We start from the raw sequence: 16,191 nt of genomic DNA, 5'->3' as shown, positions 1-16,191 counted from the left end.
AAAAATGGATTTACAAGTGCAGAATTTATTCTACAAATTATTATTTAAGCACAGAATTCTTTATTTTGATGCGCGTGGCTCTTGTGGTCCTGCATAGTCAGTGTGTGAATTACGTAGGCTTCACTCCTGCCACACAGCAACACACAGATCAGGTGTTTTCAGGCAGAATGAGACTTTTGGTATTTACCATTGTACCTCCATAAACTATTTAGAACAAACAGAGGGTGGAAGGGAATAAATAACTCACCTGTGTGTTTGTTCTGTTGCTTAACAATAAGCTACCTGTCATGTCGTTGAACCTGTTGTAAATCCATGTTTAACTTTTTCTGTTGTAGATTTCTTTGTCTTTCACTTTCAGGCAGACTGGATGTGTCGGTTAAGAGTGGCAGACTCATTGTTTTACTTTCCCCAAGAGGGCACACAGATTTACGTTTATAATGCCTTTGTTTTGTTGTTGTTTTTGTGATTGATAACTTTGTCCTGTTGCTGGCAGACCAGGCGTGTGATCAGTCATATGATGTGTACACTGCTTCTTTTTTTGATTGTGCTTTATAAGTGGACTGGGAAACCCTGGGTCAGTGTATAGAGCTGATAACAATGGTCAGTGATCACTTTATTGTCCCCAATGGGAAATTGATTTGCAGCATGTCCACTCATCAAACAACACAGACATTTGAAAAACAAACAAACAAACAGAACAGCCCAAGTTTTATCAAGAGTTACAAGAAAGTCCCATCTTCTAGTTCGCAGTGATCGGTCGCATCACTGGAGGGGACGAAGCCGCTTATAGGAGAGAGGTGGCCTGTCTGATGTCATGGTGTGAGGACAACCTCACCCTCAACACTGACAAGACAAAGAAGATGATAGTGGATACGAGGAAGAAGAGGAGGCCTCACCAGCTGCTGTTTATCCGGGGCCTTGAAGTGCAGAGGGTGAGCAGCTTTAGGTACCTGGGCGTCTACATCAGTGAGGACCTCACCTGGTCACTTAACACCACACAGCTGGTCAAGAAGGCTCAGCAGCGGCTGTACTTCCTGAGGAGGCTGAGGAAATTTGGTATGTCGGCCAAGATCCTCAGCAGCTTCTACAGCTGCACTGTGGAGAGCACACTGACCATCTGCAGCACTGCTGCTATGGACCAAACACCTGCAGAGAGTGATAACAACTGCGGAGATGCTCTGCAGAGCATCAACCATCGCAGAGTCCAGAGGAGAGCTGCCTCCATCCTCAAAGACCCCACACACCCCCAACATGGACTGTTCACACTTCTGCCCTCGAGACGGAGGTTTAGGAGTGTGAAATCCAGAACATCCAGACTCAACAGCTCCTTCTTCCCCAAGACTCGTGAACAGCTGACCTATTTTCGAACAGTAATAATAACTTTTTGCACATCAGGTCATCCTGCATATTAAGCTACGGCTCTTTTGCACACATCTGTTTCAGAATTAAATATTTTTGTCTCCCTTTCTGTCTTCACTTATTTATTTGTACTATTTGTATTTTAGCTGTTCTATTTCTATTGCATATATTAATCGGCAGCAAAGAAAGAATTTCATTGCACAGAGAAATGTCTTTTTTATTCTTTGGACACATGACAATAAACACTTTGAATCTTGACTCTTGAAGGAAATGCTGTATGTGACGGTGTTGGCAACAACAGCAGGTCTTCACTGCAGGCACGTCACCAACAACCTGAGGGAAGCAGCTGAAAATGTGACTTTACATTCTAAGAGCCTGAGTCCGTTCGGTCCTGTGACGAAGAGACAGATTACCGTACCAAACAACGCTACAAAACATTAGAACAGATTAAAAATGTATCATAATTTCAGATGAAACATAAAAAACTCAATTTCCTTACAAACACAGCCGTTGTTGGACCTTTTTTTTTGTAGCAGCAAAATGTGACTCAAAGGGCAGAACATCAAAAACTACCCTCCAAATACTTGTAACTGTCCACCAGTTCAATGTCAGGTGGCACCGTTTACTATTGTTAGTGCAGGATGGGGCCTGACCCCCTGGAGTCAGTGACCATGTCTTCAGTTTTCAGGGTGTTGATCTTTAAAAATGACGCCAAGAAGCAAACTCATCCACAGCCCCATGACTTACAATGACTGTTATCATGTGTACTTTGACAGTCATTCTATTACAGAATATAGAGCAGAGGAGAGAGACAACATCACTGTGATGAACCAGTAGAGTATATACAAGGCCTGTATGCAAATATCAGTGGAAGCTCTTCCACCTGCTGCAGAATCTCCTCCCTGATGTTCATCTCTAGAGACGTTAAAGCAGCAGGCCTGAAATCATTTAGTGATGTGGGGTTTGTAGTCTTTACAGCTGGAGCATTTTCTAAACCTCTGGAACCTTCTGCTTCTGGAGTGATAAGAGGAAGATATAAGAAAAGGTAAAGTAAAAATCTGTCAGCTCATTGGCCAACTGAAAACCAGGAGACTTCTTTCTTAGTACTGCTGCACATACACGACCCACATGAAGTGGAGATGTGACTGAGCTGCAGCAGACAGACTCAACCAGAGTCCAAACCTTCGGTGATTCTGGGTAAAACAAATAAAGTGAATATATCTTCTTATCTGCACGTTCGCTTTGGCCCAGGCCACAGTTTCCTGCTCAGCTAGCTCAATCTGACTATTCTGGACTTTTCAGACTCTGCTCGTATCTTTGACTAAATTCACAGTAATCTTCCATCTGCTTCTCAATTTCTGTGCTTGACTTTTCCACTTTGGTGCTATTTCACATCCCTGCTCTCCTGTATATGAAGAAACCTCCAAACTAACTCTTAGGGTCCAGTCGTCAGTTTGTCAGTTTTTATGAACTTTAGTGTAAATTCTTTATATTTTCCTTCATTTAAATTTTTTTTTATTTTGGATTAATTTAAAGTAATGCCTGCTGTCATGTCCAGGGGGCGCTGTGGCTCTACAGTAATCACTGCCACATGGATGAACTTGTTAGTCACTCACATGAATTTTTTTCATGTTCACACGTTTTCAGATCTTCACTATGACTCCAGGTTTAATGTGCTGTAGATGACGATTTCATGCTCTCATTCAGAATCAAAAGACTAAAAAAGGACACTTGTAGCAGGCACCGCCCACCCAGCCAGATTCCTGCTGCATTTCCTGCTGCAGGCTGTCTTACGTCTACACAACATAAACCAGTTTACCGGAATAACATATTTCCCATAAATGTGATCACTGTAACTTTAAGGTTACTGCTAACTTTGTATTTACACTTTCAAATGTCTCTGAGTATTTTTTTAAGCTAAAAAAGCAAACCCATGCCTCCTAAAAAGAGCAAGATCCCCAACAAACCCCGTTTTGTTTTTGGGGGCTATTTTATGTCCTCTTTGCTATTAAAAAATCTTTATAGGCAATTTTTCCCTTTTTGTGTTGTTTTGCTTGGATTTTTGAACATCTTTGTTTCTTTTTTATACTGGTGGTGGTCAGAGGGCCCGGTGGCGCCAGTGTCCGGCAGCCTCGCCTCTGTCAGTGCGCCCCAGGGCAGCTGTGGCTACAATGTAGCTGCCATCAGTGTGAATGGGTGGATGTAGTGTAAAGCGCTTTGGGGTCCTTAAGGACTAGAAAAGCACTATACAAATGCAGGCCATTTACCATTTTTTATGATTTTACATTTTTTAAGATCATTATATTTTTTAGTTTTGTCATCTCTGTGGTCAATCACTGGGGAGGATTCAGTGCATTTAGGCACTTTGCTGTTAATGAATATATGGACGTTTACCTTTTTGAATAAAGTATGAAAAGTCTCTTCCAGTTAGAACTTTTTCCTTCCCACTGTCACCAAGTCTTGCTTCACTGATGGGGTCTTCTCACTAAGATAGTAGGCTCTACCTTACACTAAAAATGCTTTAATATGAATAAATATTGAACTGATGTTACCGAGATAACAATAATCAGTTTGAAAAAGGAGACAGGGAGGCAAAGTTGACAATAGAATAAAGGTTTTATTAATAAATAAACAAAAAAGACACACAAGCCTGTATTTTACCCCAAAAGAAAGAAACACACAAACCAAAATAAGTGTCATTCAAAGGCTACATGAACCAAGCTCAGTCTTTATGGCCAGCACGACCAGAACCACCACGGCCAGCACGACCACGGCCAGCCCCACCACGACCAGAACCAGCACGGCCAACACCAGCACGGCCAGAACCAGCACGGCTAGCACCAGCACGGCCAGCACCACCACGACCAGAACCAGCACGGCCAGCACCAGCACGACCGCCTTCACTATCAGAACTGCTGTCTGGCATTGGTGCGCTCCACCCCATGGCCTGAAATCCTGCTGGACTACAATGACACATACAAAACTCAATGTCTTTTTTTTTTTTACATCAAAATATATAAAACGCTTCCAAATATGCAAAATACAACAATAACTGCTTGTGGAATTTACCTGTAGTGCATCCATGCACACCATGCATCATAATCATCATCATAATCATATGAGTAGGGATTATGCTGTGGGAGGTCTGGGAGTGAGTAAGTTAATTCTCTCATCGAGATCGGTCTTGAACCAGCTCGAGTATCCCTGACAGGTTTTGGTTTGATGGTCTCAATGATTGTGATTCGCTTGGGATCCCAGACACAATTCTCCTCCAGGCCACTTGGCACCATCCCACAGTTGGGCGGCACCCAGGCGGTGTCGTATCCGTGGTCATGCCAGGTCTTCTGAAGTGGGTGGTCCTGACGATTGATGGCCTTCACTTTTCCCACGTTGACCCTAACCTTAATGACAACCCTGTCATGCTCAGGGTGATTGATGGGATAGCGACTCGCTTTCTCCAGGTCTCTGCTGAGGTAAACGCCCCGACCGAGCATCCCGCCTGAAGACTGAGTAAAACCTGACTTCTGGATCGATGAAACATTTGCCCTTTTTGTGCCATGGTACATGACATAGGTTTTACCATCTTCTGGTCCTTCACGGTCCACTCGAACTACCCCAGAAGGAAGACCGTCATCTTCAGCCCACTCAATGCTCATTTTTTATTTTCTGATATCGGTGTCAGTGTCCCTGCAGGAAGAAGAATTATTATGATGAGGACATCATCAAATTAAGACAAAAACAGGGTAAGGGTTACCGTTCAAAAAGGCTTATTTTTATTATTATTATATGTCAAGTAATTTAAAGGTGTGTCCAGAAAAGCAATTTGAATTTACTTTAAATTCATTTTTAAGTAAAGTTAATCTTAAATAATTTCCAGTCCAAACATATGGAATAAAAATCCACATATACAATAATATACTAAGAAAAAAAATGGAAAACATGAATATTAGAAAGACAGAGACTAAAACACTTGATTCATTTCAGTTGGAGTTTGGCTTTATGATGTCAACATAAAGCCAACAGAATATAATGATAAAAATATATAATAATAAAAGTAAAATGCAAATCTCATTAAATCCAACAACTGTCCCCCCAATTTTAAAATATCATAAGATGAATATATTCTATATATTATTTAACACACTTGGGTAGATACCAAGTATACCAGTGTTGGTATCTTAATGCAGATAAAAATGAGACCTCTAAGTGGAGCCTCACTGGAGGCCAAGCTAATACCATCCAGTCAGCATCTGCTTAGACACCAGGTTTCTGAGGGTTATTCGCAGGAAGTACAATAACAGTTAAATCAGAATTTAGAAGCAGAAAAATTAGTGGTCATCTAGACCTTTATGTCTTAAAGACAGGCCCGGGTATGTCGTATGTATTATTGTAATAAGCAGCACCTATGGAAAGTATGTATAAAATAAAAAGCACTGGTGCCAACCCAAGAACCATGTGCAACTCTGTGACTACGTTTTGTGGGTGAAGAAGACAGACGAGAATATTTACACGAAAAATTACTAGAATCTACCAGAACCTATTAGAAATGATCCAAACAGGTGCATTGCATTTTCTTCAGTACCAACACCCACAGTACAAAGTACTCGACTGTCTGCAGAGGAATATTATGGTCACTGGTACTGAACGCTGCCTAGCAGGACAGGTCCAGAGAGTGCACTGTCAGAGGCTTTCAGAGGGTCATTGGTAACCTTCACTAATGTTGTTTGTGTTCTGATAATCTCTAAATATTGACTGAAACTCTAGAAATAAACAATTCATCTGAAAGAGTCACAAAGCTGATTAGTCAATAAGCAGCTAACTGGACTTTAATTGGCACTTTATGTACACAGAACTATCTGTGAAAATCTAGACTTTGAAGAAAAAAGAAAAGCCGAGTCCACGTACCTCTCTCTCCAGGTTCACCCAAAAGTGCAGCCTGTGTCTCAGTCTGCTTCATTTAAATAACAATGTTCAGCCTTCAGGTGGAAGTACCATGAATAGAAATCCTTCTATCAGCTGTTTCACATTCTGCACATTGTTACGTCCTTCACTTTAGATTGTAGATGATGTTATTTATTGGGAGTGGTCTGTACAGGAGTTATCATAGGTTTCAGTCCTGAGAACCAACTGCACACCACCCAGGGCCTATCAGACAAAACGGGCTTACGAGAACTTTCTTTTCCTCCACGAAAGATTTATGATCAGCACAAATTTGCCTTTTCAAAATGTATATTTTCCTATAGGTCTGTAAGACGAATTACAGGCAGTCAGAAATATCAGAAGGACATGTGCAAACGGGAATCACCTGTCCAACTACATTCCTACCAGTATTAAAGTTTCCATTGCTCTGCTGTGTCCTCTCTTACATTTCTCATCACATAAAACATCTTATGGGAATATGGCTGACATGCTGTTAGGCCTGGACTTTTGGAAAATGGCACACGTTTGTAATTTTGCCTCTGTACACAACCACAGTGGATTTTAAATCCAGTCAAGATTTTTAAAAATCAAGATCTGAGTCAAATTAAAGTGCACGCCCACAGCAAACTGCAAAAGTAACCTCGAGTCAAAGACATGGAATATTCTTCAATCGCCAAATACACCCAATAAATGCACTTTGAATGAAGCAGGAGTTGAAAATGCTGTTTCTTCTTTAAGGTGACGAACAGGGAGCAGGAGAAGCAGATCTAAAGGGAGGACGGGGAATAAAAATCATCGGCCCGTTGTTTGTTTCTCAGTAACACAGCCACCTGTTAGCTTGTTCAACCGGTTTTAAATCCAAGTTTCACTTTTGTTTCAGGTCTTGTACATTTTCTTGTAAGTCACACGTCATGGTATTCATGAGGTGCGGTTAGCAGAACAGCAGGTCCCACATCCATGTTTTTGACAGGAGACCACAAAGATATATAGTTATTCGGCCTTTCCCTAGAAAGAAAAGGTGTTGTTTAATTATGATTTTTACCCTGCTGCTAGAGGAGAAGTCAACATATTCTCTTTTACAAAGTTGATAACGACCTTCATGTACCTGTCAGGGTTACTGTGAGAAGGAAAGGATGTCCTGATAATAATCCATTTGTTTCTTAGTGCTGAATCCAGATGTGGTCCAGATGTCACCACACAATTGATCCATAAATGATTCACGTGTGCCTAAATCCTCAGTCAAGGCCAAATGTGAACCAGAGGAAACTGCAGGTGGGGCTATGTTTAGGTTGAACATGCTGGCACTCAGATAATGAAAGCAGTAACAAATATCACTTAAATATCATGTCGAAAATCAGGTTTGACTCCTACTATATGCTCATTCAAAAACCAAAATTTGACCAGCTGTACTGGGGCTGCCTTATAAAAGAAAACTGGAACAGCAGTGAAAAAACTCCAGTGTGATCATGGTGACAGAAACAGAGACAAAGTAGCAAAATGTTCATATCGATGCTATCAACAGGGTTTCAGTGCTGGGTCGATACTTTGTTTCTATCGTCTAAGATCAGCACTGCAAATGATCCATTATTTTTTAAGTGAAAAAAATATACGTCAAACAGGAACTGTGAAAAATGTCCCAACTTTTCAGCGTTCCCCGTCACGTCTATTTTATTTAACGTCTATAGCACATTTAAGCAACAGAAGCTGGCCTGAAGTGTTTTAGACACAGACACGTTTCTGTTCCAGGTCTCAAACAACCGGTTTAATTATGTACATGAAAGCTGAAAGATGTGTTCACTGTGTTATTTATGGCAGAAAGTGAAAATCACACTGATTTAGTGATCATTCAAATGTGTTGATGGTGATTCACCTCATAAATCATGAAACACTGCTCTCCTCTATAAAGCTCCCTTTATTTATTTGGTATCACACAGCATTACAATTCAGGCAAACTTGTTGGTATTTTTCCTCGAAAAGTAAAAAAAATATTAATTTATAATTTTTCAGTGTGTGGTTTCATGGGGGGGGCAACGACGGCTTTCTGCTCCTGTCTACAGAAATGCAGCTCCGGCCCTGCAGAGGTGTCCTTCACAATCAGACTCAGAACATTTTATTAATCCCAGAGGAAATGATGTGGCTACAGTCGGTCCAAGACAATAAGAACAGCAACAGGCTGAATATACGATATATTACAACGTTACAAAATATAAGAAACAGCTCTAATATATTTATAATTAAGATATTTGCATATCCAGAAAATTACGGACAGTTTACTGTAAAACTTCACTGCAGCATGTGATGAAGGGTGCAGCTACTGGATGGGGGAGTCGTACAGATATGTATCCACAGGCAGGAAGCATTTCCTGAGTCGTTCACTGGTGCATTCGGGGAATCTCAGACTTTCTCTGAACTACTGACGTTAAATGGCCGCATGAGGGCCTCTGCGTCCTCTTCACCGCCTCCGAAACTCTCTCCTCATTTCGAGTCTGTGCCAAATTCCCTCCTCCTCCTGCTGCTCTCTGCCAGCCAGTAGCAGCTCTCTGGCCGCGGAGGGGAGCATTCACACCCCGCTGTCGGCGTTTAGCGGATGGAGCTCTCAGTCTGAGTCTGACCCGGAGGGAGGGAGGAGGAGAAGATGAACGGTAACCCGTGCGCCCGCAGGCTGGCCCGGCGCTCCAGGTCCGCGCTGCTGCTGGTCGCCGCTCTGGCCGTCCTGCTGGTCCAGACTCTCATCGTGTGGAACTTCAGCAGCCTGGACTCCACCGGCGGGGACGGAGGCGCCAGGAGCCGGGAGAAGAGAGAGGACCGGACCGGGGGGTTCAACAAAGCCGACATGGAGCACCCGCGGAAGGGGCTGCAGAAGAGGGGCGACCCGCCGCCGCTGGTCGGGAAGGCGGCCGATCAGCAGCAGCTGCAGGCGGTGGGTTTGACTGATGTGCCCTTCACGAGGCGCTTTAATCAGAATTTTACACGCGTGTTTTCGGGGAATGAGCCGAAGGAAGCCGCATGGCAGCCACGGAGAGGATGCTGCAGCTGCTGCCTGTTGTTTTGGCTTTCCCGTCAATAGTTTGCCCGCTTTCGTCAGGGAGATGGGTCTGTAGGCCAAACTTAATTTAAAAAACAGCCAATTTAAGGTGTCGATTATTGGTGGCTGTGGCAGGTTAACTGCGCCACCTTCTCATTCGTAGCTACAGTCGAAAAACGTGTCAGCACCAGGTAATCAATTCATCACTTTAAGCTGTGAGCCTCAGACAGTTTCCATTAACGCTTCATAACAGCTGATTGCTGTGACAATGAAATGAAAACTACGGGTGATCACGCGCTTTATTCATTGTAAGACCAATGCCGAATTAAAGATCACGCAGACATTTAAAAAGAAATGCCCCCAGTCTTGTTCAAAAATCTAATTTTAAGGGTCGACAACCGAGAAAATGTGCAAATGGCTGTTTTTGTTGTTGGACTTTGGTTTGGCAGCGTCTCACGTTTTAAACGTCATTTGTGTTACTTTCAGCGTGAAAGGTCACCGTGTTTTTATGAATCTGTTCATTCTGCAGTCCCGTTTCAATCTCTGGTACTTTGGTGTTTTTGCACAGAAGGAGGTTTGGGCCTGAAATGCTCCTCGGTTTAGGTGTTTGCGGTTTCCTTGGTAAATTTAAAGAATTGTGCTGACACTTGAGGAATTTAGGAAATGATTAAACCAGTCTTGGTTAAGAGAAGTTGCTCCCCTGTAATATTGGCTTATGAAATATGTTTATAAAGGGAAAACATAACATTTAATATTAAGTTAGAGGGAAAATGAACACTTTTACTCCTTAAAGCAACTTTTTGGGTGTGAGGTTTTAAAATTAAAGGGGTCCTCAAATTAAGCTCCCTTTCACTCATAAATTTTAATCACATTTGAGGAAATTAGTTAACAATTTTTATTGGTGGAAACTGGTCTTGTGTGTAAAACTTGGCAATTATGACAAAGACACAGCTCATCAAGTGAAAGCTTTGGTGATGGCGTCCATTCTTGCAGCAATAAAACTTTGTGTAATTTTTTCATCATATTTTGATAAACTGTTTCATTTCAAGCTCTAACACTTATTTTAGTGTCATGTAATTTTGCACAGAATCAGTGGTTCTTAGAGGAAAATGTTCTAAGCTTGGATTTTGGGAGGTTTCCTTACTACAATTAAAGGATTGTCGCGACACTTAAGAAACTAGGAAAACAGATTTAACCTTGTATTGTTAATGGAAGCCGGTCTGCTCTGACATTAAGTTGTAAAATCACTTTTACAAATGAGGCTTTGTGTAGAATTTCTTTAGCAAACCTGTAGTTAAGTTTGACCCGAAAGCTAAAATTTTAAGCAGTTTTACCTTAAAGGCAAAAACCAAAAATCTCTATTTTAGCAATTCTCTGTCTTCTCACATTCATAGTTAGATTTCCATCTTCATCTCCACGTGACTGCTCCACAGCTCATTTCAGGCACAGCACAGAACTCGTTATCACCCTGCTGAGATTCCTGTGTTTGTATGTTCAGAAAAACCTGTTGGGATCCAGCTGTTCTCACATGTTTTAAGTGTGTGTGTGTGTGTGTGTGTGTGTGTGTGTGTGTGTGTGTGTGTGTGTGTGTGTGTTAGCAGGAAGCAGTGTCCCATTTCCAATAAAATATCACTTGCTGGGACTCAGTGAAAACAGCCTCCTCCCCCTGAAACACTGAGTGTGAGCTTTTATGTTTATCTTTGTGAGAACATGTTGGCCCGTTCCTTAAAAGCTGTTTGATAACTAAGAGTAGATGTTGGTGTTGTTCTAGAAAATACATGACGTGTTATCCATGTCAGAGAACAAGAATGTTTACGGGGTCCAAACAGCCACAGTCTGGACTTCTCAGGAGAACACTGATAGCGCCGATTCACCGAAGAGCACTGTGGGAGTCGGTTTGTGATGGTGATGGTGGGGTGATTGGAAAGGCACAGGACTTATCTCATATTCTGATCGCACTGGAGGTATGACTGTAATGCTGAGCCTGTATTAATGTGGCTGTTGATCCAAGTCGTTCCTCTGTGAGTTGGGAGGATCCTGCGACCTGTCTGTCACAGACTTGGACACGTCAGCCTTTCTGTGCTTATAGACAGAAATAAAACAAGTATATTTAATTCTTTCGTTACTCAGAAATGTCCTATTTTAAATAGTTGGCAGCCTTCAGAAACCTCGATGTTTACATGCAGCGTTATCTACTTTTCTATCGTCTGCACTTCCTGTCAGAGTGGAGCAGAACCACCAGGCTGCGACGGTTCAGGCCAGAGTTGAGGCTCGGTGTGAAATTTGTGGTTTTTATTGTTTACTTGGTTTCCCGTGTTGTAGTTGTGTCTTATTTTGAAAAAAATATTTACTCGTTACCATAGTGACCAGAGAGCATTAAGGGGCAGAGGAGGATGTTACTCTCAGTGTTGTTGGTGCATTTATATTATCTGACATTAAAACGGACCGCTGCAATGGTGATAAGCCTTAAACTTGCATTCTTTCCAATGGCCAGCAGGAGGCAGTGACTCTGGTTTCAAAAAGATTTCGGGTTGTATAGAAGTCTGTGTAAAATGACCCTACTTCACCCTCATCTATGAGCTCAGTAAACACTTTCCTGATGACCTTCTTGTCTCAACCAGTAGTTTAAAGAGCTATTTAATACAACACAATCATGATTTATTCAATTTTTGTCCCATTAGGTTAAACAGGAGCTGCTTTAGCTTTTTAAAAGAGAGTTCAGCCTCATTCGTCCTGTTTCAGTCTTGTTTCCGTTTTTTTATGTGCCCAAGAGCCAGTTTCAAAATCTTTACCTTTCTTTGTCTTGTGATGTATATATTTAAATATTTAACAGGTTCTAACTGAGGGGACGGCAGCTACATGAATGTTTCATGTTTTCATTAAATATTTTGGGTCTTCCTGGACATCAAACCTCAAAGTTTTTTGTCGTTTTTTTCAGTACAAATCCCCAAAGTTTTTATTTTTGTTTTTTTAAAGGTGAATGTTTTCTGGCTTTTTAACTTTTCTATAACATTAACCGCTGGGTGTTGGAACAAGACGAGGATAGCTAGGAACCATCAGACCTGGGACGAGTTGCCCGTAACCCTGGTTACAGTTCTCTCTGGACATGTGCAGAAACAGAGGAAACCTGCTTCAGTGAAACACAATCATAGCAGTCGCGTATGAGTGCGGTCCTCCACCTCGAAGGTGTGATGAATGCGGGAGTCGTGTCACTGTGGCGCCTTTCAGGATTGTAGTGAACACACTTGACTGGATGTTATAAACAAGGCTGCAGTGTGTTGGACGCACACACACACACACACACACACACACACACACAGCCGTTGCTGGAAAGCTGAACACTGCTGGTATTTAAACTCTGAAATCTGCAGCTGTGTCTTCGTGAGGACTTTGACATAAAGCTTTCCCAGGTTGCTGACCGCAGCCTAATCCCGATTCTAACCTGAACTCTTAAATCAAACGTGAACCCTGAGAAAGCCCCGTGAAGCCGTCTGTGCGCACACGTGTACAGTGCTGACCACACTGTGCGTGTCAGAGCCGATACACACACTAACAGGCAGGTCAGATCAGATTAGAGGATTTCTTTGGATCACGTTTCTCTGATGGGATTTATACTTTCTAATCTAGTTTAGATTGTACAATAATCCCTAGATGCTGTGTTTGTGTGTCTGTGTGTCCTCGCTTGTATCTCTGCACCGAACATTGTTTAAAAAAGGAGAGTGAGGACAGTTTAAGAGAGTGAGGACAGTAAGGTTTCAGATTAGCAATCTGTCAGTCTGCCTCTCTGATGTGTGCGGCTGATTGTCATGAAGGTGAACGTGTGGCGCTCAGGAGTCTCAGATATCCTTTAAACCAGCTGTAAACCTGTGATGGCCCCAGAATGAAACCAATAAGTTGTTCTTAACAGACACAAAGTGAGACGGGAGCTCTGTACGTTTATCTGCCGTCCGTCATGCTTGATGGTGTAATGAGGCTTATTAAGGCTCAGGCAGAACTCGACATCGGCTCTGTTTCTGGACTTGGTTCAAACTGAGTTTGAGTTCGGGTCATGATGTCATTACGTAAATATTCTAGCGTTGTTTTAAGTTTTTTAAACATCATGATGTTGAGATAAGGGCTCTGTTTTTGGACTTGGTGACAGATATTGAATCTTGATCGTGGACTGGTTTTGGTCTTGGTTCCTGACTCATTGATGCTGACGTGTCTCTATTTTTGGACGTCTTCACAGGGTCGTTGGCTCGGGGGCTGTTTTTGGATCATCAGTGGTTCCATGATGTTGAGATCAGGGTTCTGTTCCTGGACTTGGTTCATTGTGAAACATTTGGGGCTGTGTTTTAGGGTTGGGTGGGGGCTTTCCAACACCATGATGATGAGATCAGAGCAAAACTTTTGGACTTGATTTCAAAGTGATTTGGGAAAAAGTAAATGTTATAATCTTGGGTCCTGACTCTGTGGTGTAGACGTTGCTGCTTTGTTTTTGGGCCTGGTGTTGGACTTTTGTTGATTATGGTCATTTGCACAATGATTTGAGATCAATCAGGTTTGATCTAAGGTTTGCAGACCCTCTGTTGCAGGGCTCTCCTAGTTATTGAAGATGATTTGTTTGACTCTGATTGTATATTTGTGCTTACAGATGCAGAATTAATTGGGATGATCTGTCTCTCTGATGCTGTTAATGATGCATATACATTTATTTTAAGGAGAAACCTGCAGAGTCTGGTAGCAGTGCCTGAAACCAGCAGAGCAGCTGTAAATTGATGCGATGGTCCAGATCTAATTCAGTATGTGTGATTTAGCAGCGTAGACTGCTGTCAGAACCATGAAGCTGCTTTATGTTTTTCTGTATTTTCTTTGATATAATTCTCAGTAAATCTGGCATGGGTGGATGTAAATCCCTGCTGTAATCCTGGGGCGCCCTGTTGGTGCCGCGGTGGTTTCAGCCAGGTTTCACAGCACCATCCTAACCCTCATCACAGTCCATTTAGCTTACTTTCTGTCCATCTGGCTCTGGTTTTCCTTTGTCTCTCAATCTCTCTATTTAGACAGATTACTCCATTTATCTCCTTTGGGACGTGATGCTCTTCTTTGTCAGTTTGTTTCTTCTTTTTTTTGCTTTGGTAGACTCAGTTTCTTTTTAAAGACGAGATAATGATCATCCTGTATGGATAATAAATTTGCATTCCTAATCACGCTTTAGAAAACCCCCAAAACTGTCACTCAGTGTCATAGTGACATTCATCAACTATGATGAATATTATAATTTTACTATTCCCATATTATTGTGTATTTAGTGCCAGTGTGTGTTTTGAGCTACAGTGCACTTATTGCCAAATATAGTAGTCTGATTACTCAGATCTGTTTATTCAGGCCCAGAAAAATCACCAACTGTTGTATTAAGACTGGCCGAATCTGAAAAATATTTTTAATTCATACATCTGGACGCGGCGCCGTCAGAGAGAAACGTTTCTCCCTCTGACGGCGCCGCGTCCAGATGAACAGAATCAACTTTTGGGGATTTACTTACCTGGATGATTGAACATGCATCAAGACGTGATTCATACAATATTCCCACAAATGTTTAACAGTGAAGAACTGACAGTCTGGTTTCAACGTTGGTCAAACTGCATGAAGTAAACTAGAACATGATCTTAAATCGGATTATTTTCATTGTCATGTTTCGCTGCAAAAAGATGAGGTTGGCTCTTACACTCGATTAAACATGTTAACAAAAACAAACTGCGGTGGTGTAGGAGACTCGATATCATAATCCCATTACCAAGCTATAACATGCTACTCCTACAATCCCACTTCCTAAGTTGGGAAGTCAGTGTCCTGACTGGTGCGTTGAGGTTTTGCAGAAATGTGACCCCGAAACATGTGAATGTGGCAGTCATGGCCTGGGGACCCGTCTGCAGCCATCTGGCAAACAACTGTTCCTGGGAGAAACACGCATTCGCCACAAGCTGGGAATTAACTAAACGTTTTTGAGCTTTTGATGTTTTCTTTTTACTCGAGAGGACGTTCACATGAGCTTGTAGCTCATCATTTTCTTTAAAGCATTTCGTATGTCTTCTGTGTTTAGGCTCCACTTTCATGCAGAAGTGAAATGATCACAGCTTGAATTCAGCATGCGTTAATTACAAAAGACATGAAGATGCAGTAGAAAAACTAGAAACGTCTGCGTAACGGCTCTCGCTGTGAGCCATATAGAAATCTACAGGCTTTATGAAACGTACCATCTGTGAGTTCAAACATCTCAGGCACCACGGAAGCTCTTTGCCAACCTTTCCTGCTTCATGGATGGATTTGTAAACATGACCAACATAAGGCAGCCTATAAGATTTTCACTGCCCACCAGTCGGCATTTTCCCGCAGGTATACTGAGGGTAAACACACCTACACAGGAGCTTGATTAATGCATAACCAGAGCTGTGTACAGATGCAGCCTACAGCCATGTGAAAGGGCTCTTTATCGCGTTATATGAAGGTGTTTTCTCGCTCTGTCTGTCACAACACACCAAATCACTGCTGCCAAGAAAACAACAGCCTCTTTCTACCCTGCCTGTGGGGGGCATTTGAGCAGACGTTAGAGACATCATGTACTGGATATTTGGTAGTTGGAATCATTAAAGAACCATTTGATATGAAAAATGTCCATTTCTGTGGACGGATGCAGACTTTGGTCTGAACTGTAAAAGCAGTAACAGAGACCTGTGGGCTCATTCATAAGACTGAATCATGACTTTATTGTGATTTACTGGGTGATAATAAAGGGTGAAGGTGGCATTTGATGTGAACTGTAGGTCCGTTAGTATCCATGATCATTCTGTGGAGAATTGACTAACTTTGTATTAGGGCTGCCACGATTAGTCGACTAGTCACGATTA

The 16,191-nt window shown here is 42.1% G+C and overlaps 2 protein-coding genes across 2 annotated transcripts in view; one reads left to right on the top strand and one right to left on the bottom strand.

Moving 5' to 3' along the window:
• LOC102207890 (uncharacterized) overlaps positions 1-6,327 on the bottom strand; it is a 15,819-nt gene extending 9,492 nt beyond the window's left edge. The window contains exons 1-2 of the mRNA XM_013912619.1: positions 6,265-6,327; positions 4,569-5,046 (exon numbers count right to left, since the gene is read on the bottom strand). Coding sequence (XP_013768073.1) covers positions 4,569-5,015 — 447 coding nt within the window. The 5' untranslated portion in view covers positions 5,016-5,046; positions 6,265-6,327. The remainder of the gene's footprint in view (positions 1-4,568; positions 5,047-6,264) is intronic.
• A 1,978-nt stretch (positions 6,328-8,305) lies between these two features.
• Positions 8,306-16,191, top strand: part of LOC102207615 (xylosyltransferase 1-like) — a 39,861-nt gene continuing 31,975 nt past the window's right edge. Inside the window, exon 1 of the mRNA XM_005739900.2 lies at positions 8,306-9,199. Coding sequence (XP_005739957.1) covers positions 8,915-9,199 — 285 coding nt within the window. The 5' untranslated portion in view covers positions 8,306-8,914. The remainder of the gene's footprint in view (positions 9,200-16,191) is intronic.

This window comes from Pundamilia nyererei, unplaced genomic scaffold, assembly GCF_000239375.1.
Source record: "Pundamilia nyererei isolate P.nyererei 1_Seehausen unplaced genomic scaffold, PunNye1.0 scaffold00095, whole genome shotgun sequence".
NCBI lineage: Eukaryota > Metazoa > Chordata > Actinopteri > Cichliformes > Cichlidae > Pundamilia > Pundamilia nyererei.
Note: the sequence above shows the minus strand (reverse complement) of the source record. Positions and strands in the feature narration are given on the sequence as shown.